Source organism: Trichosurus vulpecula, chromosome 2 (assembly GCF_011100635.1).
Source record: "Trichosurus vulpecula isolate mTriVul1 chromosome 2, mTriVul1.pri, whole genome shotgun sequence".
NCBI lineage: Eukaryota > Metazoa > Chordata > Mammalia > Diprotodontia > Phalangeridae > Trichosurus > Trichosurus vulpecula.
Window position 1 is genome coordinate 86,634,143 of NC_050574.1, and position 23,702 is coordinate 86,657,844.

Genomic DNA, 23,702 nt, shown 5'->3' on the forward strand with positions numbered 1-23,702 from the left:
TTAGATATGGATTTATTGAAGCGTGTGACTGTTTGGAGTAATTACTCAAATTGAACAGCCCTGAGCAAAGGGAGAGAAAGAGTATTTAAAGGGAAAGAACACAATTAGATTTCTGTGGAGATGGGGACACAAACAGTGGGACAAGCTGAGGCAGGATTATTTCCATGGAGAAGGTGACACAAACAGTGGGGTGAGCTGGGGCAAAATGGAGAAACTGGAGGGGGGGCACAGGGCATAACAATCCTATCTACTTTGCCTTTCTGAAAACCATATTCCAAGCCCTCCACTTCTTCAATATTGAAGCTGATAAATCTGGTGTGATACTGACTTTGGCTTCTTGACATTTGAATTATTTCTTTCTTGATGTTTACAACATTTTCTCCTTGACTGAGGGCTCTGGATTTTGGCAATGATATTCCTAGGACTTTTCATTTTGGGATTTCTTTAAAAAAGTGACTAGTGGATTATTTCAATTTCTATTTTGCCCTCTGGTTTTAAGATATCTGGACAGTTTTACATTATGTTTTCTTGAAATATTATGTCAAAACTATTTTTGTTTATGTTATTTAAGTAGACCAATGATTCATAAGCTTTATCTCCTAGAACTATTTTTTAGGTTGGTTGTTTTTCTGATGAGATATTTCACATATTCTTCTATTTTTTTTTCATTCTTTTACCTCTGTTTTATCGTTTGTTGATGTCTCATGGAATCATTGATTTCTATTCATCCACTTCTAATTTTAAGGAGCTATCTTCTTCAGTGAGATTTGTACCTCTTATACCACTTGGTCATTTCTGATTTTTAAAGAATTATTTCTCTCAGTATTTTTGTGACTTTCCTCTCCAAGCTGTTAATTCTCTTTTCATACTGTTCTTGCATAGCTCTCATTTCCTTTCCTATTTTTTTCTTGTGCAATTATTAATTGATTTTAAAATAATCTTTTGCATTTTTGGGGGGGGGGTAACTTTTTCCTTAGCTCTTATAGGAAGTCTTTGGGGTTGTATCCAATCTGCATTTTTCTTTGAGACTTTGCTAGTATTTTTTTTCACATCATTGTCTTCTTCTAAGTTTTGGTCTGGAGTTTCCCTTTCAACATAGACTACTATGTTGTGGTCAAGTTTTTTTCTGTTGTTTACTCATTTTACCAACCTAATTCTTGAATTTGGACTTCATGTTAGAGTGTGGGGGGAAAGATGATTGTGTTCATCTGTCCTTTTTGTCCTTCTATTGTTTCCATATCAGTTTACAAGTTTTCAGTATTTCCAGTACAGTATGATCCTAAAAGAAGTCTTTTCCTTTCCTTTCTGTTCTGTGCTTTGGACCTTACACAAGTAGTGATTTTGGTCCTTTGAGACCCAATCTGCCTTCTCTTCCCTGTAACTTCGAGGAAAAAAGGAATACTTGGTATCAGAGCTGCCAAATGGTACCTGATTCTGCGTACAGTGGTAGCAAAGGGATCCTGTAGGATCTCCTTCTGCTTTAGCATTCAGCATTTTTTCCATCCCTGAGCACTGAGCTGCTCCCCACCACTACTGCCACTGGGAAAGTTGGTGCTGCCACCAACACCACTGCCGCTCATGCCACACTGTGCACTCCTAACCAGCCTCAACCTCAGTGTCTGCAAACTCATTTTTTTCTTTTTTCCTAAGTTGCCCTGGGCTGAAAAAAAGTCTCACTGTGACTTTTAATTGGCTTTCCTCCTCAGAACTGGGTTTGGTATATTTTCTATCATTGATGTATATGTTTGGGGGAGGCTTGGTGGTTTTGACCATTCATTTTATCATCACTCCTCTCCCCCAAACTAGATAATTTTACCTGTTTCTATAACTATAGGGCATCCCATGTTTATTATGATAATAAAATGATATAATATCTATAGAGCATTATGTGAATGTTACTGCTATTCCTTTGATATGATGATTAAAATAATGATTTTTTTTTCCTCTTTTCATAGGGATACTAGAAGGAGAACATGGAGAGTAAATCATCATTGCTGCTAGAAACACTGCCCCTAGAAGGCATGCTGGTGCAAAATGTTTCCTTTAATTGTCATTCTGTCATTCAACTAGTGTTTTATCTGCTACTCCATAAGCCATGATGGAAATTTCCAACAATTTGACATCTCCATTTTCAACCTTCCAGCTAACAGGCATCCCAGGACTGGAGAAGGCCTATGCCTAGATTTCTATTCCTTTTTGCTGTCTCTCTGCCATTGCACTTTTGGGAAACAGCATGATCATGTCTGTCATTATGAAAGAGCAGAGTCTCCATGAGCCCATGTACTACTTCTTTTCCATGCTGTCAGCTAGTGACTTGGGCTTGACCATTACCACAATGTCAACAACACTGAGTGTCCTTTGGTTTGATGACAGAGAGATCAGCTCAGATGGTTGTGTTGTTCAAATGTTCTTCCTTCACGGGTTTACTTTCATGGATTCTGGGGTCCTGGTGGCAATGGCCTTTGATCATTTTGTGGTCATCTGCAACCCTTTGAGATATACCACCATCCTCACTAATGCCAGGATCACACAATTAGGTATGGCAATGGTCATCTGTATGGTAGTTCTAATGCTGCCCTTGGTTTTGTTATTTAAGAAACTGTCCTTCTGTGGTCCTAATGGTCTTTCTCATTCCTATTGTTACCACCCTGATGTGATTAAATTGTCATGTTCAGACACTGGTGTACCACTATGGACAGTTGACTCCCAATATTGTACATACAATGATGGCCAACATCTAATGCTTCCACCTGTGCTCAACCCCATCATATACAGTGTGAAAACAGCCCAACTCCACAAGGTGGTGATCAAATCACTCCTTACAAAGTAGACTCCAGTGTGAGGTTGGAACAATGACACATTAAAATGGCAGGTGTAATGTCATTTTGGTGGTGAGATTTGATTTCAATATGGATGAGTCTAAAGATTTTTTTTTAAAAGCAGGTCCCCAAGATAGTCTTAGAATCCATGTTCATTTTAAAAGTATTAGTAGTGAGAGCAAAAATATGTGGGCTCATTCTCAGGATTATTCCTCTAAATAAAAGGAAAAATAATCTTTGATATAACAAACTTTTTAACAAATACTTTGAAATCTCTACTATAGTGTGGTTTAAAGTTCTGTGGTTATACTGTGGGCATTACATTTATATCCTGTTCAAGTGGCACTTATATAATTGGAAGAGAAATTGTCTTCTAATGTGACCAGGCTAAAAAGAATGGAAAGTCCGAGTTGTATTCAAGCCACTCTTTAAAAAATTCAGTTTAAGGTTTTTTGTTTGTTTGTTTGTCTTTCAACATATTTCAGAATTTACTGAGATAAGGGCATTAGGTTTTACATTACTGGTGTATCATAGGATTTCTATGTATGTTTAAGTGAAATCATTATTAAATGTTAAAATTAACATAATATAAAATGAACATAACATGAAAACATTAAAATGCGTTCAAGGATAATGATTTTAATATTCAATGAAATGTGATATAAAGGGGGATAGAATCAAGAGGCTACTGGGGTTAGCTCTTTGTTGGCATCTAGCTTGTCTTTTAGCACTTAAGTACATATCATTTATATAGTGTACCAGTTATGATGGTTTACATTTCTTTTTCCTCTGTATTAAGACAAATAATTCATTGGTCTATTCTCTCTCCCCTCAGATGAATTATATGCGAAAGGTCACACCCAAATCAAATTTCTCTCAAATTTTCTTCCCCATCAGCTCAGAAGCTCAAAAAGGGTAGAGACTCTACCTAGAGAGGGACTTGAACAAATGACCTGAGAAATGATTGTGGACCTTAAATTTCACTGACTCATTCATAGTACCCCAGAGGCCAAGTCTTCTTCTTAGACCCCATTTCAGTGATTTTAGTTTCAGCCCATAGGGCTTTCATGCATCATTGACTTCCAAACTCACCTAGTTACTCAACTGCAACTTGAGACACTGAGAATCCTAGGTCTTTCTAGTCTTGAGGTCTGTTTGATTTGTCAGGTTCAGAAATGAGTCACTACCAAACTCTAATAACCTGATCCCCCTTTTGACATTTCCCTTTGTTCATTTTCAGCTCTCATTTACTTGTTTCCAATCTGCCCCTTTTCCACCATCTCCAGGCTATGTTGTTGTTGTTGTTCAGTTGTTTTGTTTTGGCTGTATCTGATTCTTTGTGACCCCATTAGGGGTTTCCTTGGTAAAGATAATGGAGTGGTTTGCCATTTCCTTCACCACCTAAATTTACAGGTGAGGAAACTGAGGCAAACAGCATTAAGTGAGTGGCCCCGGGTCACACAGGTAGGAAGTGTCTCAGGGTAGATTAGAATTCAGGTCTTCTTGACTCCAGGCCCAGTGCTCTATTCACTGCACCATCTAGCTGCCCTCTAATGTAGGTACTAAATTGTATTTTCTAAGGCTTATTTATAGAATAAAAGATAATACAGGTTCAGAAATACTCTTGGAAAGGTCTATAAATTAATATGTTGAAGAAATTTACCCATTTCTCATTTAAATAACACCTTTATTATGGACTCAATTGTCTTATATAATAAATATATTATTGATGTTTCTTTAATTTCATCTCTGTCACTTCCCAATTCATAACTCCCCAGTTGAAACCATGACCTCTACAAAGAAATACACCTATACAACACAAGTCGACATGGTTACCATGCCTGACAACAAAAATATCTTATACCTCCCTTGTAGTTTGCCATGTCTTTGGGGAGGTGAAGGGCAGGCATGGTTCACAAAAGAGTTCACTGAAGTCATGATTATTTATGGCATTGATTAGAGTTCTAATATCCTCCATTAGAGATTGGGAGAAACATGACTATTGAATATGTAGAATTGGGAGACATCTGATTAGGTATAATAATTAAACCCATGAGAGATGATAATATTACCAAGCAAGCAAAGAGAATAGTGTACTACCCAGACTAACTATTATAGTACAGTGGAAAGAAAAGCGGATATGGCATTAGGGAATACGGATGCAAAATGCAGTTTTGACAAATAACGCTTTAATGACATTATGTAAGTCATTAGTCTTACATAAGTTAGGCAAATTACTTCACTAGGATTCAGTTTCCACAACCATAAAATGAGGGAATTAGACCTGATGACTTCTAATTTCTCTCCTATCTGTAAATCCATGGTTTTAGGTTCCTGTGATTTTCCTTTCTCCAGACAAAAATAGGGTGGGGTATATGTGAGTTACAGAGATTGAAAAGTAATGGTCAGAAGACAGGTAGGAGGGTGACTAGGAGAGTTCAGAATCATAAAACCTCAGAGAAGAGAGAATGTCTATAATGGAACAGATGTGAACAATCCCAAACTACAGAGAAATGAAGAGGGATGAGTTCTGAGAAAATGCAATTAGACATTACAATGTTATGTGTTACTTTAGAAACATTAAAATCCATTAGATATAATGTAGCTCTTTCTTAAAATGATCATATCTGCTTTATTGGATTTCAAAATAAAGGTTATTCTGAGTACAATTTCCATTAATTAATTTAATTTTATTCTAAATATTAGTTACATTTATTACAAAAAACTGTTTCAGGTGGCTGGATTTTAAGGAACTGAGTATCATTTAGATTTACCAGTTTATGAGAAAAAGACAATTCATGAGAATGCAGTAGTTGTTGCTTTAAAGGAAAAGAGTTCTATATCTTCTCTAGTTTATTCCACTAAATCACACCAACACTAAAAGTGTGAGTCCCTAAAAAGTTGACTGTGACATAGAGTTCTAAGCATAATTTTCTGGGTGGCTACATGTCTAACATTATAGTTCTTGGGCCTATACTTGGGTCATTTCCGTTACCAATTAGCCAGTAGATTAAAGGTCTTTTTTTTTTAAACAAAGGCATTTACTAATGTGGCATATCAAGATCAATAATTGAAAAAAATTCTCTCAAAAATCCACTGAGACACACACACACATACAGAAGCATGTGAGTGGAATTACAAAATGCTTTTCACACAAATAAACACAGACCTAAACAATTGGAGAAATATTAATAGCTGATAGATAGGCTCAACCAATATCATAAAAATGATAATACTGCATAGATTAATTTGCTTGTTCTGTCACATACTAATTTAATTACCAAGAAATGACTTTATTGAGGTGAAGAAGTAAAAAATTCATCTGGAGGAACAAAAGATCAAGAATATCAATTGAATTATTTTTTAAATGGGAAGACAGGGGGTCTAGCAGTACCCATTGTCAAACTATATTACAAAACATTAATCATCAAAACAATGTAGTACTGGATAAAAAGCAGAATAGCTAGTTCATAGAGTAGCAAATGAGCACTGTAACCTAGTGTTTGATAAACCCAAATATCCCAGTTATTGGGGCAAAAACACTGTATGCCAAAATCTCTTCAGACAACTAAAAAGTAGTCTGGAAGAAATGAGGCAAAGGATCAACATGTCACACCATCTACCAAGATGAGGTCAAAATGGGTATATGACTTAGAGATAAAGTGTTATCCTAAAGAAACAAGGAAAGGAGAGAAAAATACCTTTCAGATGTTTGGATAAAGCAAAAAATCATAAGCAAAAAAGAGATAGAGAGTTTCATGTTAAGTAAAATGGACACTTCTGATTCTAATAAATTAAAACGGTTTTTGACAAATAAAACCAATACAGTCAAAATTATATAGAAAGTAGAAAAATGAGGAAAAAAGTTTTAAAGACAGTTTCTCTGATAAAAGTCTCATTTTTAAAATACATAGGGAATGGAGTAAATTTTATAAAAAGAAGAGCTATTCCCTAATTGATAAATGGTTAAAGGACATAGATATGCAATTAATAAAAAGAAACAAAAGCTTTCAATAGCCATATGAAAAAGGTTTTAAATCACTAATGATTAGAGAAATGCAAATTAAAGGAATTCTGAGGTACCATTTCACACCCATCAGTTTGTCTAAGAGGTAAAAAGGTACATTGTGAAGGAGATATGGAAAAATAGGGACATTAATTCATTGTTGGGTCTGTGAGCTGGTCCAACCATTCCAGAGAACAACTCAGAACTATGCCCAATGGGCTATAAAACTATGTATATTCTTCAATACAGCAATATTGCTAAGGTCTGTGCACTAAATAAATCAAAGTAAAATGAAAGAGACCCATATGTACAATAGTATTTATACTGACTATTCCTGTGGTGACAAAGAATTGGAAACTGAGGGGATGCCCATCAATTGGGGAAGGGCTGAAGAAATTGTTGCTATGATTTTGATGGAATACTATTGTGCTGTAAAGGGGATATTCTCAACCAGGGAAACTTGTATGAACTAATGCAGAGTGAATTGAACAAAACCAGGAGATTTATTTTTGTAGTGACAATGATATAAACAAAAATAACTTTGACATACCAAAGAACTCTAAAGGCACAATTATCAACAAAGATTCCAGAGAATTGATGATAAAGAAACCAACTAATCTTTCAACATATTTGGTGGACTAAACATGCAGAATGAAAAGTTCATCTTTGCACTTGGTCAGTGTGGGGATTAATTTTGCCTGATTGTTGGGGGAAAAGCCAACAACTATATGTACTCTTTTTGCCTTGATTTTGAATGGAAGATGATATGGTTGTTATGTAGAAGAACAATTTTTCAACATTCTTCAGTTTGACTTCTTTAATCACTTTTGGATGTCACATTAAATGCATGTTTTCATGAGAGCTATAGAACATGAGACTTCACTTAGATCCAGTTCTTTGAGGAAAAACAAATTCTTATAATTTGGAACAATGGTTCCTGTACATCCTAATACTGTGCTCAAGAACCCTGAACTTCAGTCTATACAAACTAAGTGTGTGTGTGTATGTGTGTGTGTGTGTGTGTGTGTGTAACATTTTCCCAGCAAGAGATAGAAATAAATACCAAATTAGAAATACTGAAAACCAAAGGAGAGATTAATAAAATTGAAAACAAGAAAACTATTGAACTAATAAGTAAAACTAAGAGCAGGCTTTATTAAAAAAATAAAATTGATAAACATTGGTCAATTTGATTAACAAAATAGAAAGAAGAAAACCAAATTGCCAGTATCAAAAATGTAAAGGGTGAATTCACCTCCAATGAAGAGGAAATTAAAACAATAATTACCAATTATTTTGCACCATTACATGCCCATAAATTTGATAATCTTAGGGAAATAGATGAATATTTACAAAAATGTAAATTGTCCAGATTAACAGAAGAAGAAGTAAAATACTTAAATAACCTCATCTGAGAAAAAGAAATTGAACAAGCCATCAATGAACTCCCTGGGAAGAAATATCTAGGGCCACATGGATTTATAAGTGAATTCTATCAAACATTTAAAGACAAATCAATTCCTATACTTTATAGACTATTTGGAAAAAGTAGGGGAAGGACTCCTACCAAATTATTTTTATGACACAAATATGGTGCTAGTATCACATTAGGAGAAGTCAAAACTGAGAAAGAAAATTATAGACCAATTTCCCTAATGAATATAGATGTAAAAATTTAAAATAAAATATTAGCAAAAAGATTGCAGCAACTTATCACAAGAATAATATGCTATGACTAGGTAGAATTTATTCCAGGAATGCAAAGCTGGTTCAATATTAGGAAAAATATCAGCATAATTGATCATATCAGCAACAAAACCAGCTGAAACAATGATTATCTCAATAGTTGCAGAAAAAAGTTTTGATAAAATACAACACCCAATCCTATTAAGAATACTAGAAAGCATAGGAATAAATGGAGTCTTTCTTAAAATGATAAGTTGCATCTACGTAAAACCATCAGCAAGCATCATATGTAATGGGGATAAGCAAAATTCATTTCAAATAAGATTGGGGGAGAAACAAGAATGTCCATTATCACCCCTGTTATTCAATTTGATACTAGAAATGTTAGCTTCAGCAATAAGAGAAGAAAAAGAAATTGAATTAATTAGAATACCCTAGAATAAGAAGAAACTGAGTGATAACCCTTTGCAGATGATATACTTGGAGAATCCTAGAGAGTCAAATAAAAAAAACTACTTGAAATAATAAATAACTTTAGCAAAGTTACAGGATACAAAAAAAACCCCAACATAAATCCTTGGCATTCTTGTGTATTACTAACAAAGCCCAGCAAGAGATAGAATGAGAAATTCCATTTAAAGTTATTGTAGACACTGTGAAATATTTGGGAGTCTACTTGTCACTTTTCACACAAATAAAGTCAGATATAAATAAATGGAAAACATCGGTTGCTCATGGTTGGGTAGAGCTAATATAATAAAAATGGCAATTCTACCTAAATTAACTTACTTATTTAGTGCCATACCAATCAAACTACCAAAATTATTTTACAGAGCTGGATAAAATAATAACAAAATTGTCTGGAAGAACAAAAGGTCCAGAATATCAAGGGAATTAATGAAAAGAAATTCCAGGGAAGATAGCCTAGCCATACCAGATATTAAACTGTATCATAAAGCAGCAATCATCAAAACTACTTCATACTGGCTAAGAAATATAGTGGTGGATCAGTGGAATAGGTTAGCTACACAAGACACAGTAATCAATGACTATAGCAATCTACTCTTTGATAAAGTCAAAGAGTCCAGCTTCTGGGATAAGAACTATTTCACAAAATCTTCTGGGAAAACTGGAAAATAGTATGGCAGAAACTGGGCAAAGAACAAAACCTTACACCATATGCTAAAATAAAGTCAAAATGTGTTCATGATTTAGATATAAAGGCTAATACTACAAACAATTTGGGAGAACAAGGAATAGTCTACCTGTCAGATTTATGGAAAAGGGAAGAATTCATGACCCAACAAGAGATAGTGTTACAAAATGCAAAATGGATAATTTTGATTATGTTAAATTGAAAAAGTTTTGTACAAACAAAGTCAATGCAACCAAGATTAGGAGGGAAACAGAAAATTGGGAAAGAAATTTTATAGCTAATGTCTCCAACAAAGGCCCCATCTGTAAAATACACAGGAAACTGAGACAAGTTTTCAGAATATAAGTCACTCCCCATTTGATAAATGGTCAAACAATATGAACAGGAAGTTTTCAGAGGAAGAAATTAAAGATATCTATAGTCATATGAAAAAATGCTCTAAATCACTATTGATTAGAGAAATGAAAATCAAAAAAAAAAACTCTCAAGTACCACATCTCTCCTGTCAGGTTGGCTTACATGACAAAACAAGAAATTGCTAAATGCTGGAGAGGATGTGGGAAAATTGGAACATTGTTCCATTGTTGTTGGAGTTGTGATCTGACCCAACCATTCTAGAGAGCAATTTGGAACTATGCCCAAAGGGCTATAAAAATGTGCATACCCTTTGTCTCACCAGTACCACTTCTAAGACTGTATACCAAAAAGATCATAGAAATGTGAAACAGACCCACACGTGTGAAAATATTTATAGCCGCTCTTTTTGGTGTGGCAAAGAAATGGAAATCAAGGGGATGTCCATCAACTGGGGGATGGCTAAACAGGTTGTGGTGTATGAATGTAATGGAATATTATTGTGCTATAAGAATTGAGGAGCAGACAGAATTCATAATAACCTGGAAAGACTTATATGAATTGATGCTGAGTGAGGGGAGTAGAACCAGGAGAACATTGTACACAACCACAGACACATTTTATCTGTGAGAACTAACTCTGGTAGATTTGGCTCTTCTCAGCAATGGAGGGCTCCAGAACAACTCTAAAAGACTCATGATGGAAAATACTGTACACATCCAGAGAAAGAATTATGGAGTCTGAATGCAGACTGAACTGTTGGCTCTGTCTTTCTTTTTTTTGTTGTTTTTGTTTTTGTTTTGTTTCTTCTTTCTCGAGGTTCATTCCATTCACTATAATTCTTCTTTACAACTTCATTTTTGTGAAAATAAGTTTAAGGTGAATGTATATGTAGAACCTGTATCAGATTACATGCTGTCTTATGGGGGCAGGGGGAAGAGAGGGAGGGGGAGAAAACTTGTAACACAAAAAACTTGTGAAACTGAGTGTGGTAAACTAAAAATTAAAAATAAATAAATAAATAAAAAGAATAAATGCGAAAAACCAGAATTTAAACTCAGTTCACTAACTATAAATCCAGTCTCCAAATATTGGTACCTATGTGTAATTCACATCTCTTCCCTTTTTTTCTAGCATAGATGGTATAAAATGATTCCAACATTTGTCAATTTCTCAACTTGTCAATTTAACTTTTGATGGCATTGTTATTTTAGGAGTAAAAGAGGAATACAATGACTATATTCAAGGCTTGACCTTTTTTCCATAAAATAACAGTTCCACAATGGACCTGTATAGAGAATAGAAAACAAATCAGTAGCACAACAAGTTATCAGAGAAAGCATACATATGAGACTACGTACTAGATTAAACAAAGTAAAGGCGTTAAGACAGGAGTTATGTTAGTAATTTTCCTACTTTTAAAAAAATTGGGTACTTTATTCAAATAGAGGCATATAATTATCTTATGGTTTTGTTCCATTTCTCAAATTATGTACACTCACATATATTATACATATGTATATAAACATACACATGTATACATATATGTGTGTTTTTCTAATAAACTTATTTAAAAAATCTTCATCCAGGAATGAAAAGTGCATCTATGTAATTTTTTTTTAATTAAAATGAGGTGTTCAGAGGCATCCAGGGAGTAGAGTAGATAGTTCAATGGCCCGGGAATCAAGAGGACCTGTATTCAAATCTACACTCAGACATGTACTAGCTGTGTGACCCTGGGAAAGTCACGTACGCCTGATTGCCTCCCCACAACCGCCAACCAAACAAAAAAATGAAGTGTTTATAGTACACTAAATGGCTCAATCTTCGAGCATTCTGAAAAGTGACTAGCAAGAGTTGGAGGCTATGTGTCACATACAGATAATAGTTTTAATACTTTATCAGTTGTTGATTTGATCATATAGCCTAAATTGGATGTCCATCAGCGAGTTTAAAAGAAATCTTCCCACATAAGAAATAGAAATTAATACAGCCATCTTGAAGAACTCACTTGATAGCTGACAACCTGTTCAGGGAATAAATCATATCAAAGTATTGTCAGTCTTTGATTGCCCTCTACTGGACACATAACCGATTGCGCTTTTAATGAATTCAGTCCCTATTAATTGGAATATTATCCCACTCACAGCTGTCTTTCTTTGAATGAATGAAGTAAGAAGAGTTGAATCAAGGGACAAACTAATACCTCCCCCTCAAGTATTAGAAGAACTATCTCATGCAATATGGCTGTAGATTACAACATAATTTAAACTTTATGGTCCTAAGATTTTTCAAATTCACCATAAGGGTATTTAAGTAACCTCTAATGTTTATTCTCTTCTTAGTTCTTAACCTAATTGTGTGTGTGGGGGGGCAGTATTGTTTAGAACTCCTTGCCATCGAGAGAAATATTGACTTATAGAAAGTCAAACAAGTTGATCAAATCACAATATAAACGAATATCAAACACAGATGCCATCACTCTAGCTCAATATTAGGAATATATTCATAAGGGGAAACAAAATGAAGAAGTTTGTTTACTAAATTTGGAAAATGGCAGTAAAAGAACATTAAAAAAAGTTAGACAAATGTTGGAATCATTGTTTACCACCTATACTAGGAAAAAAGACAGAGATAGGAAGTCACCATAGGTACCAATATTTGAAGAATGAATTTATAGCTAGTGAGCTGAGTTTAAATTCTGGTTCTTACCATTAATCCTTGAATAAATTGCTTAATCATTCTAGTCTTCTGTTTGTCAGATGTAAAAATGAGGCAGGTGGACAAGGTGATCTCTAAATTCTCTTTAAGCCCTAAATCTAGTATCCTGCTGTGATGATATGGAAGATATTATTCCTCTGAGAATCAAGTAATATGAGAGTTACATGATATCTATGATTCTTTGAGAAACAATCTTTGTAAAGATGGATAGTATGTTTTCTTTTTATTTTTAATCTAAAATTGATTTATAATGACTTAGTGGCACTTCATGATTGCTTTGTCCAATACTCAACAAACCCATTCCTAAATCTTTCTTTTTTTCATTTTAACTTAATTTATTTTATATATATTCAGTTTTCAGTATTGATTCTCACAAGAGTTTGAATTACAAATTTTCTCACCATTTCTACCCTCCCCCCCAACTCCAAGATGGCGTATATTCTGATTGCCCTGTTTCCCAGTCAGCCCTCCCTTCTGTCACCCCACTCCCTTCCCATCCCCTCTTCCCTTCCTTTCTTGTAGGGCAAAATAAATTTCTATGCCCCATTGCCTATGTATCTTATTTTTTAGTTGCACGCAAAAACTTTTTTTTTGTTTTTGAACATCTGTTTTTAAAACTTTGAGTTCCAAAATGTCCCCTCTTCCCTTCCCACCCACCCTCCCTAAGAAGTCAAGCACTTCAACATAGGCCACATGTGTATCATTATGTATAACCCTTTCATAATACTCATGTTGTGAAAGATTCACTATATTTTGCTCCTTCCTAACCTATCCCCCTTTATCCAATTTTCTCCCTTGATGCTGTCCCTTTTCGAAAGTGTTTGTTTTTGATTACCTCCTCCCCCACCTGCCCTCCCTTCTATCTTCCTCTCTTTTTGATCTTCTTCCTCCTTCTTTCCTGTGGGGTAGATACCTATTTGAGTGTGTATGGTATTCCCTCCTCAGGCCAAATCTGATGAGAGCAAGATTCACTCATTCCCCCTCACCTGCCTTCTCTTCTCTTCCTACAGATCTGCTTTTTCTTGCCACTTTTATGCGAGATAATTTACCCCATTCTATCTCTCCCTTTCTCCCTCTCTCAATATATTCCTCTCTCATCCCTTAATTTGATTTTATTTCTTTTAGATATCATCCCTTCATCTTCAACTCACCCTGTGCCCTCTCTCTATGTGTATATATATATGTATATGTATATATATATATATGTACATACACACATGCATACACACATATACTTATATATATATATATACTTACATATACATATGTATATGCATATTCCCTTCAGCTACACTAATACTGAGGCCTAATGAATCATATACATCATCTTTCCAGGTAGGAATGTAAACAAAACAGTTTAACTTTAGTAAGTCCCTTGCGATTTCTTTTTCTTGTTCTTTTTCTTGATTACCTTTTCATGCTTCTCTTGATTCTTGTGTTTGAAAGTCAAATTTTCTATTCAGCTCTGCTCTTTTCACTGAGAAAGCTTGACAGTCCTCTATTTTATTGAAAATCCATATTTTGCCTTGGTGCATGATACTCAGTTTTGCTGGGTAGGTGATTCTTGGTTTTACTCCTACCTGCATTGACCTCCAGAATATCATATTCCAAGCCCTTCGATCTCTTAATGTAGAAGCTGCAAGATCTTGGGTAATTCTGATTGTATTTCCACAATAGTCAAATTGTTTCTTTCTGGTTGCTTGCAGGATTTTCTCCTTGATCTGGGAGCTCTGGAATTTGGAGACAATATTCCTAGGAGATTTCCTTTTGGGATCTATTTGAGGAGGCGATCTGTGCATTCTTTCATTTTCTATTTTGCCCTGTGGCTCTAGAATATCAGGGCAGTACTCCTTGATAATTTCTTGAAAGATGGTATCTAGTCTCTTTTTTTGATCATGGCTTTCAGGTAGTCTAATAATTTTTAAATTATCTCTCCTGGATCTATTTTCCAGGTTAGTGGATTTTCCAATGAGATATTTCACATTGTCTTCCATTTTTTCATTCCTTTGGTTCTGTTTTATAATATCTTGATTTCTCATCAAGTCACTAGCTTCCACTTGCTCCAATCTAATTTTTAAGGTAGTATTTTCTTCAGTGGTCTTTTGGACCTCCTTTTCCATTTGGCTAATTCTGCCTTTCAAGGCATTCTTCTCCTCATTGGCTTTTTGGAGCTCTTTTGCCATTTGAGTTAGTCTATTTTTTAAGGCGTTGTTTTCTTCAGTATATTTTTCAGTATTTTTTTGGGTCTCCTTTAGGAAGTCATTGATTTGTTTTTCATGGTTTTCTCTCATCCTTCTCATTTCTCTTCCCAATTTTTCCTCTACTTCTCTAACTTGCTTTTCCAAATCCTTTTTGAGCTCTTCCATGGCCTGAGACTAGTTCATGTTTTTCTTGGAGGCTTTTGTTGTAGGCTCTTTGACTTTGTTGACTTCTTCTGGATGTGTGTTTTGGTCTTCTTTGTCACCAAAGAAAGATTCCAAAGTCTGAGCCTGAATCTGGGTGCACTTTCGCTGCCTGGCCATGTTCCCAGCCAATTTACTTGACCCTTGAGTTTTTCAGCAGGGTATGACTGCTTGTAGAGTAGAGAGTACTATGTTCCAAGCTTGGGGGGATGTGCTGTTGATTTCAGAGGAATTACAGGCTGCTCTGCCACACCAGCACTCCTCTTTCCCCAAGAACCCCCAACCTGGGCTGGACTTAGATCTTCAGCAGGCTCTGCACTCCTGTTCTGATGTGCCACTTAATTTCTCCCACCAGGTGGGCCTGAAGCAACTGCAGCTGTAGTTCTGTGGCTGCCCCCCTCAGCTGCCTGGGGTGGTGGCTGAACTGCGAACTCCATAACCCTGACCCCAGTAGTTTTTCCCACTAATCTTTTCTGTTGTCTTTGGTGTTTGTGGGTTGAGAAGTCTGGTAACTGCTACATCTCACTGATTCAGGGAGCTAAGGCACGCTCCGCCTGGCTCCTGCTCCGGTTGGTCTGCCCGGCCGACGCTGGGCTCTGCTCTGCTTCCAGCTCCACGCACAAAAGACCTCACCTAGCAACCATCCAGGCTGTCCTAAGCTGGATCCCTGCTTCCTTCTGCTATTTTGTGGGTTCTGCAGTTCTGGAATTGGTTTAGAGCTATTTTTATAGGTTTTTAGAGGGACTTGGAGGGGAGCTCATGCTAGTCCCTGCTTTCCAGACACCATGTTCCTAAATCTTTCCCAAATATTTGTTTCCTGGATGTTTCTCCCCTCCCTGACTGACAGTTTCTTTCAGTAGCATGCATTGACACTCTGTTTCTTATTATGACTTGTTAGGGGATGCCACATGTTAAAAGAAGATTCATTGAATGAATTTTCCATATTTTGGAGGAGGATCCATAACCTTACAGTTAACAGATGCAGTTCAATATATATATATATATATATATATATATATATATATATATATATATATATATATATCTTCATGTTACAGGCTGATAGAATTTTCCCACTTCATCTTTAATACCTCAGTAACACATCTGAATAATTCTAGTCCTAGATATACTGTGAGGGTCTCAGAAATTAATTATACTGTTTTTTTTTAGTATAGATGTGACATAAACTTCATGAGCCTGGATCAAAAGATAACCAAATCAACAGGATTTATATATATTTACACTAAGAAAAGTTACTTTTTTATATGTTACTTAACTGAAGAATCAACAGATAGAAAAACAACAAAAGGAACAGGCTTTCTAAGTGTAATGGTTGTATACCCACTCAGGTATCCATAGGGTTATGATACTTCATAAATGGCTGGTGTTCAGTTCAAAACTTTTGTTTTGTTTTGTTTTGTTCATAGTCAGAACGAGAAACATTTATCCTCTGGATAGTTAAAATCTTACAACATTGATTCTTCAGGAGCACAGATAGATCCTAAATGTTATCCAATTTCCTTCTAAACACTCTGCATCTGTATAGTGTAAGAAGATGTTAACTATGGTATAAAGGAGAGGAGAGGCACACCATCCACCATTGGGGAAGTTCCAATGAAAGACAAATAATCTCCCATTCATTATTTTTTGAAGGAAAATGTGCCATAGTCAATATAGTTCTGGACTTGGAGTAAGAAAGACTTGAGCTCAAATTCCAGACTAACACACCAAGTAGCTGTGTGACCCTTAGAAAATCAATTAACCTCTCTCTGCCTCAGTTTTGTCACAAATAAAAAACTGATGTGATGTTAGCACCTATTTCCCAAGATTTCCATAAGAAATAAATTAAATAATAAATGCAAAATACTTTGGAAACCTTAAAGTACTGTTAAAAATATCAGAAATTGTTATTTTATATATTTTCATTCTTCTACTATCATCTCCACCAAGTATAAAGTTTATGCAGACTTCATATATAGGTTATAAACCAGAAGAACTGAGGAAATGAGATATTTTATAAATGGGTGGGCAAAGAGTATTTGAAACTAGGTCTTCTTACTCTAAATAGTGCCTGTTATATCATTTTGTCCCTACAGGAAATTGACACTTCCATCTTCTAGAATGAAAACAAAAACAGACCTATTAACGTATGATTCTGAAGGTAATTTCTAAACTAGATGGGGATGATTTTACAATAATATATAGTTATTCCCTCTCACACATGAAGCTATTTTCCAAAATCATCTCAGCTAGTTCCACCACTTTGAAGATGGAAAAAAAATCCAAGGCCAATGGGGACTCAAGGTCACTCCATGGTTAAGCTAGTATTCAAATACAATGAGCCTTAGGCTTTCAGTCCAATGTGGATTGACCATCACTGCAACCATCTGGGATACTTCTCTAACCATTAGAAAACACTGAGGACTGTCTCATGACTATTGACTTGAGATGCTGTAAGGTTACAAGGTTCTTCTTCTAATACAAATGCAACAGTAATGAGTCCAAGTCAAATATGATCAAGTTAATGTGTACATCCCAGTAACAGAAGAATATGAACTATTATCATGGAATGTACATTTTCCCAGATATATTCAGTTTTCATGAATGTTAAGAGCGATATTTCCATCTGTCCCTAAAAACATGGTCCCTACTGATGGGTTGTGAAGAATGATTGGACAGATGTCAAACACACACACAAACAACAAAAATAACAACAACAAACAACACAACAAAACAGAAATGCAACCCTTTAGAGACAGAAATGATGTTAGAGAATATTTGGACTTCCTCTATCATTTTACAAATTTAGAGGTAGTGACTTGCCAAAGATAGTATTATGAATTTTTAGAGCTCAAAATGGAATCCATGCCTTTTTACTCATGGGCCATTTCCTTTGCACTACATTATGCTCCCTCTCTTGTATTTTAGAACAACAACACCAGTGACAGAAATTGTAAAATGTGAATGTGTATTGCCAGAAAGGCAGCCCAAGATGGCCTCTGGGCTTTGTAAGAGTGAGTTTTTTGGGAAGGATGTTTCGAAAGAGAAAAACAGGGTGGGCAGATGAAATCAACAATAAGCCAAATTTTGAAACCCATTTAGAAACTGGACCTGATATAATATTGGCCTTCAAGTGTTTCCCAGAAGGCATAAAATTTCAACATCCCTTCTCAAGAGGGATAATGGAAGAGAAGAAGCTTCGTTTTCATCACTGTATAAAATCTCATGAGAAACACTATTTTCTGTCTCTTGTCTCTGCTGGGGCTTTGTGAAGATGGGGCTGCTGCCTCTCCTCTAGGAGTTGGGTAAGCAGTTCAGGGTGATTTTGGTGGTACTCCCAGAATCATACAGATCTTGGGATTACTAGAAAGAGAAATAGGGATTTTTGTCCATATTTTCAGGGATAGAAATGGAGGCTATAAAGGAAAGGCCTTAAAGCTGAAGGTGGGTATTTATTAAAGTAGTTAGAATTACAAGAAAAAGAATTTTATGATATAGAGGGTATTACTTTCAGGCAAGGGTTCTCTTTTTTAGGAAAGATATTAAATCAGTTGTTTGTGAAAACTAATTTTTTCCTCCCTTAAATTTGTATATTTTGATAATTCATTACTGTTTAACATTCTCTCTCAACTTACTGCTTTCTGGGGTCTTACCTTTCAATTTATTCCACTTAAGAAAAGGTTTTGGATTTGGTTTCTTGAACCTAAAGTCAGTCTTGTTATTGAGCAGCGTCACAGCTAACCCTGAAGATGAAAGAATCTAGACTGACCTAATGAGATCCCTAAGTCAGGCATTCTGCCTTTGATAGTAATTTCAAGGGGTAACTTTGGAGAGGTTATGAATTTATTTCCTGATGCCCTCCTTACAAGTCAGGGAGCATCTCAAATTCCACAAGATTTCAGGGAAAGTGTACACACAATTCCCATAACATTTTGATGAATTGTGAAATGAGAATTAGAGAATACTAGATCTAGAAGGGACTAAGAGTTCATCTAATCCAAACCCTGAACTGTAATCAGATATGCTAACTACAAAATATATAACAAGAATCTATTCAGTCTCTACTGGAAGACCTCCAGAGGTATAGGATTTGCTTCTTTACGATAAAGTTCTAATGACTAGGACGTTCTCTTCCCAGTATTTGGCACATCTCAGTATAACCAACAAATCCCATATCTCTCTTTGAAGGAAGGGAAGAAAAATCATCATATAACATTAACTTTGATTGTTTTCATTGAAAGCTATTCCAAATGAGAACCAGTTAGATATGGTAAAATGCTAGGTTGGGGAAGAAAAGGAACATAAAAGGGAATAACTGCTATTTTTCTCTCTCCTCTGCTCATCTGGGGCTGGCTCTCAGTTCTAGGAAACAGGAAGACATAATTCATATCTTGAATTACATTTTTGGGGTTGGACTTCATTAACATTATCAAGATAAAAAATGCTCCACTGATCTTTGATTTTTTTTTTTCTGAGGGAAGAGTGAAGAGTCCATTTCAGTTGGGGGGGGAGATTTTTTATATGGAAAATGATAGGAAATAACTAAAAGGTTACACTCGATGCAAATTCTTTGGAGACTTCAATGTCAGGTTAGTAAATCTGCCCCTTATTAAGTGAGTGGTAGGGAAACACTTAAGGTTTTTGAGTGGGGGCATTAGACTAAGCTGTAGAAGAAAGAACTTTTTTTTTAACCTTCTCAAGATTTATTGATATTTTAATTTATATATCCTTCATTTACCAACATATTCCTCCTTCTGTCATCGCTAAATAACCAATCCCTATAATAATGACTAGAAAAAGATAGATAAAAATTGAGCAGAAGTAACATACCAATCAAATTTGATTGTGCATGTAATGTTTCTCACTCATAGTTCCATTATCTGCAAAGACAACAGTGAGGTGCATTTTTTCACCTCTTCTCTCATGTCAAATTTGGTCATTATAATTACACAGAATCCAGTTTTGTTGTTCTTAAGGAAAAAAAAAACATTTTCTTGATCTCGTATGATTGTTGTTTTCAATTATCTTCAGAACTGCCTTTGAAAGGAATTACATTTATTTTCCAAGTACCTCCAGATGAAAATAAAACAAAACAAAACCTAGGACTAATGGCTAGATGTTACAAGGAGGAATGTTTCACCTGGACATTAAGGAATAATCTACTGACCATCTGAACTGATGAACAGTGCAATGGCCTTTTCTATTCCTGGACATTTTAAACAAAGGTCAGGAGACCCCTTTTCATTTAACATATGAGGAGGTTGGACTGGAAACCATAGTTTCCATCCAGCCTTTAAATTTATGAAAAGTGCACGGCTTCAACTTTTTCTAAGTTTTATTTACCCATTTCTAGAATTTTCTCCTCCTGATAGCCCTAGTACTCCTTTGAGCTAATCTTTCTTTTTGTTCTTTTTGTTGTGTTTCTCCTTCCTGACTTTTAGTCTTGCCCTTTTGTGTTGTATTTTTTGCAAAGGTACTCATGGTCACTTAAATCTCAGAATAATAGAATCAGAAAATCCTAAATTTTCTTATAAGTCATCTAGTTCAACCCCCAAATGAAACAAAAAACCTCTCAAAAATATCCCTGAGAGGTGGCTGCCTAATTTTCCTTGGACTCCTTGAGTCCTTCTGCATGGAAGCACGAAGTGTTCCAGCACTGACCTGGGTAGAATCAATCTTTAACCACTTCATTAACATAGTAAACACTCAGTATATGTATGAAAATCTATTCGTATACTTCAGATATGAAGCAGAAATTACAAGTAATAACTCCTTGCAAATTAATACCTCCTCATGATCAACTAACAGAAGAGAACTCTATTTCCCAGTGATTCTGGCAAGGTTTATGCACAAATAGTACCCAATGGAACAAATGGTCCTCAAGATACATGTTTAAAAAAAACAAATGACAGATTAAAAATGCTTAAGAAGCAATTCTACAGATCTTACCCAGAACTCCCCCATTTATTTGGCATTTCAAAAGAATTAATTCACCACATTTGAGGGAGTCTTTGCTAGGTATTATCAAAGGAAAAAATACATTCTAGGAAAACTAGTAAATATTCAATCCATTCAGAATAGACATATAACCATCCTAACAATGATTCTTTTGAAGTATACTTTGTGGTTAAAAAATGGCCCACAGAAATGAACTATGTACATAAGTAATTTCTTGCTTATTTTAGGATGTGGAATATCAATAGTGACAGCTGAGTGTCCAGCCTACTATGTCAACTATCAATAGCACTACTTTGCAGCCTCTGATCTTCCTTCTGACAGGCATTCCTGGAATGAATGATGCTCAAGTCTGGGTCTCTATTCCATTTTGTATCCTTTATGCCATTGCCCTCACTGGAAATAGCATGATCTTGTTTGTAGTAATCCATGAGAGGAGTCTTCATGAGCCCATGTACTATTTCCTCTCCATGTTGTCAGCCACTGACTTGGGTTTGTCCCTCTGCACTCTCTCCACCACCCTGGGAGTTCTGTGGTTTAATGTCCGAGAGATCAGTCTTGATGCCTGCATGGCCCAGATGTTTTTCCTTCACAGTTTCACCTTCATGGAATCTGGTGTGCTGTTAGCCATGGCTTTTGACCATTTTATTGCCATCTGTGACCCACTCAGGTATGCTAACATCCTCACCAAAACCAGAATTATCCAGATTGGCTTGGCAGTGGGGGTGAGAGTAATTGCAGTCATTACACCTATGGTGTTGCTTGTCAAGAGGCTGTCGTTCTGCCAGGAAAAAGTTCTTTCCCACTCCTATTGCTACCATATTGATTTCATCAAGTTGTCATGTACAGATAACCGGATCAATAGCATCATGGGACTGTTTGTTCTTTTTTCAACATCGGGTATTGACTGTCCGTGCATCCTCATTTCCTATGTCCTGATTATCCATTCAGTGCTGAGTATTGCATCCCCTGATGAGAGGAAAAAGGCTTTCAACACATGCATTTCCCATATTAGTGCTGTTGCTATTTTCTTCATCCCTCTCATCAGTTTATCTCTAGTGCATCGTTACAGTCACAATGCTCCCCCATTTGTGCACACCATGATGGCCAATATCTTCCTCCTCATCCCTCCTGTACTTAACCCCATTATCTACAGTGTAAAGACCAAACAGATACGAAGAGCTATCATTAAAGTTTTCCACAGGATGGGGACCTGGGTCTAAGACAACACAATAAGAGATTAGAAAATGTGCCCTTGGAAATAGGTTCCTTCAATTGATTAGTCTGCACTCTGTCAGGCTTATGAATTCACTAGGCATATATCCAGAAGACCAGACTGAAAGGAAAATATCTGAGTGATTAGGCCATTCTGTTCTTCTGCAACAGAAAAGTAAAATCAGTCAAGCTCTTTCCTTTCCCAAGGTAACTTATTCAGGCAAAACAGTCTTGTTACAAAACCTTTACCCTGTATCCAAGGAAAAACACATTACCAAAAACAATGCTGAATAGTTCATTCACAAGGGATAGCCACAAGGTAATTTAAAAGTGACTTTGTATAGCTAGATAAGTATCTGGACTTGAATTTTTAAAATTCATAATACTTTTGAATTTTGTATACATATTAAAAAATATAAAACACCACCAAGTCAGCTTTTCCCAGGAACCCATTTGCACACTTGAGCAGAGTTGGACAGCTCCTAGGTCATTATATAAAAATAGTACCTATTATTTACATAGCAGTTTAAGTTTTGCAAAGCTATTTACAGGTATTATGGGGCAGCTAGGTGACACAGTGGATATTACACTGGGCTGGAAATCAGGAAGACTCATTATTCTCACAACAACTCCAGGAGTTAAATATTATTTTTATCCCCATCTCACTAATGAAGACACTGGGGCTGACAAACATTAATGATACCTCCACACAGTGTCTGAAGCCAGAATTCACTCAGGTGTTACTGATGCTCAGTCAGAAGAGAAGTTTTATGTGTTCTATTCGCTGTGCTACCTAGTAGTCTGTACATTTGGGTGTGTGTGCTTATTGGCAAAATCTTCTCTCCACAAGATAATCAAAAGATATCTGATCTCTGCTTTCATTTGAGAGAATAGCTTGGTAAATTCCATCATTTTTAATTAATTATATAATGTTTTATGGGTACTATTTAGTTAAATGTATTCAGGTATTATATATTTTAATGAGAGAATATAGGTTTTTATATGATTCATATTAAATACATTTTATTATTTGGTGATTATTTTGATTATCAATTTCATATTAAGTGGACTGTTAACATGGAAAAATAGTGCCCCAGATGTTCAGGGGTAGCACATAGTAAATACTCTTATAGTAGATTAATGGATGTATACATCAAAAACTTGAAAACAATGAAAAAATAGGTGACGATATGAAATATCTCATTTGAAAAACCACTGATCAAGAAAATAGATCTAGGAGAGAGAATTTAAAAATTACTGCACTACCTGAAAGCTATGATAAAAAAAACAGCCTAGACATTATCTTTCAAGAAATTATGAAGGAAAACTGCCCTGATATTCTAGAATCGGAGGGTGAAATAGAAATTGGAAGAATCCACCGATCACCT

The 23,702-nt window shown here is 35.6% G+C and overlaps 1 protein-coding gene and 1 pseudogene across 1 annotated transcript; both read left to right on the plus strand.

Annotated features, from left to right (window-relative positions):
- The first annotated feature begins 2,098 nt into the window (after positions 1 to 2,098).
- Positions 2,099 to 2,830, plus strand: LOC118836616 (annotated as a pseudogene).
- Positions 2,831 to 21,371: 18,541 nt separating this feature from the next.
- LOC118838901 (olfactory receptor 51F2-like) lies at positions 21,372 to 22,322 on the plus strand. Its single transcript, XM_036746280.1, has one exon. The coding sequence runs from the start codon at positions 21,372 to 21,374 to the stop codon at positions 22,320 to 22,322; it is 951 nt and encodes a 316-aa protein (XP_036602175.1).
- Positions 22,323 to 23,702: the final 1,380 nt, after the last annotated feature.

What these genes read in the sequence shown, in the direction of transcription:
- LOC118838901 (XM_036746280.1), top strand. Translation starts at nt 21,372, where the DNA reads ATGTCAACTATCAATAGCACTACTTTGCAGCCTCTGATCTTCCTTCTG.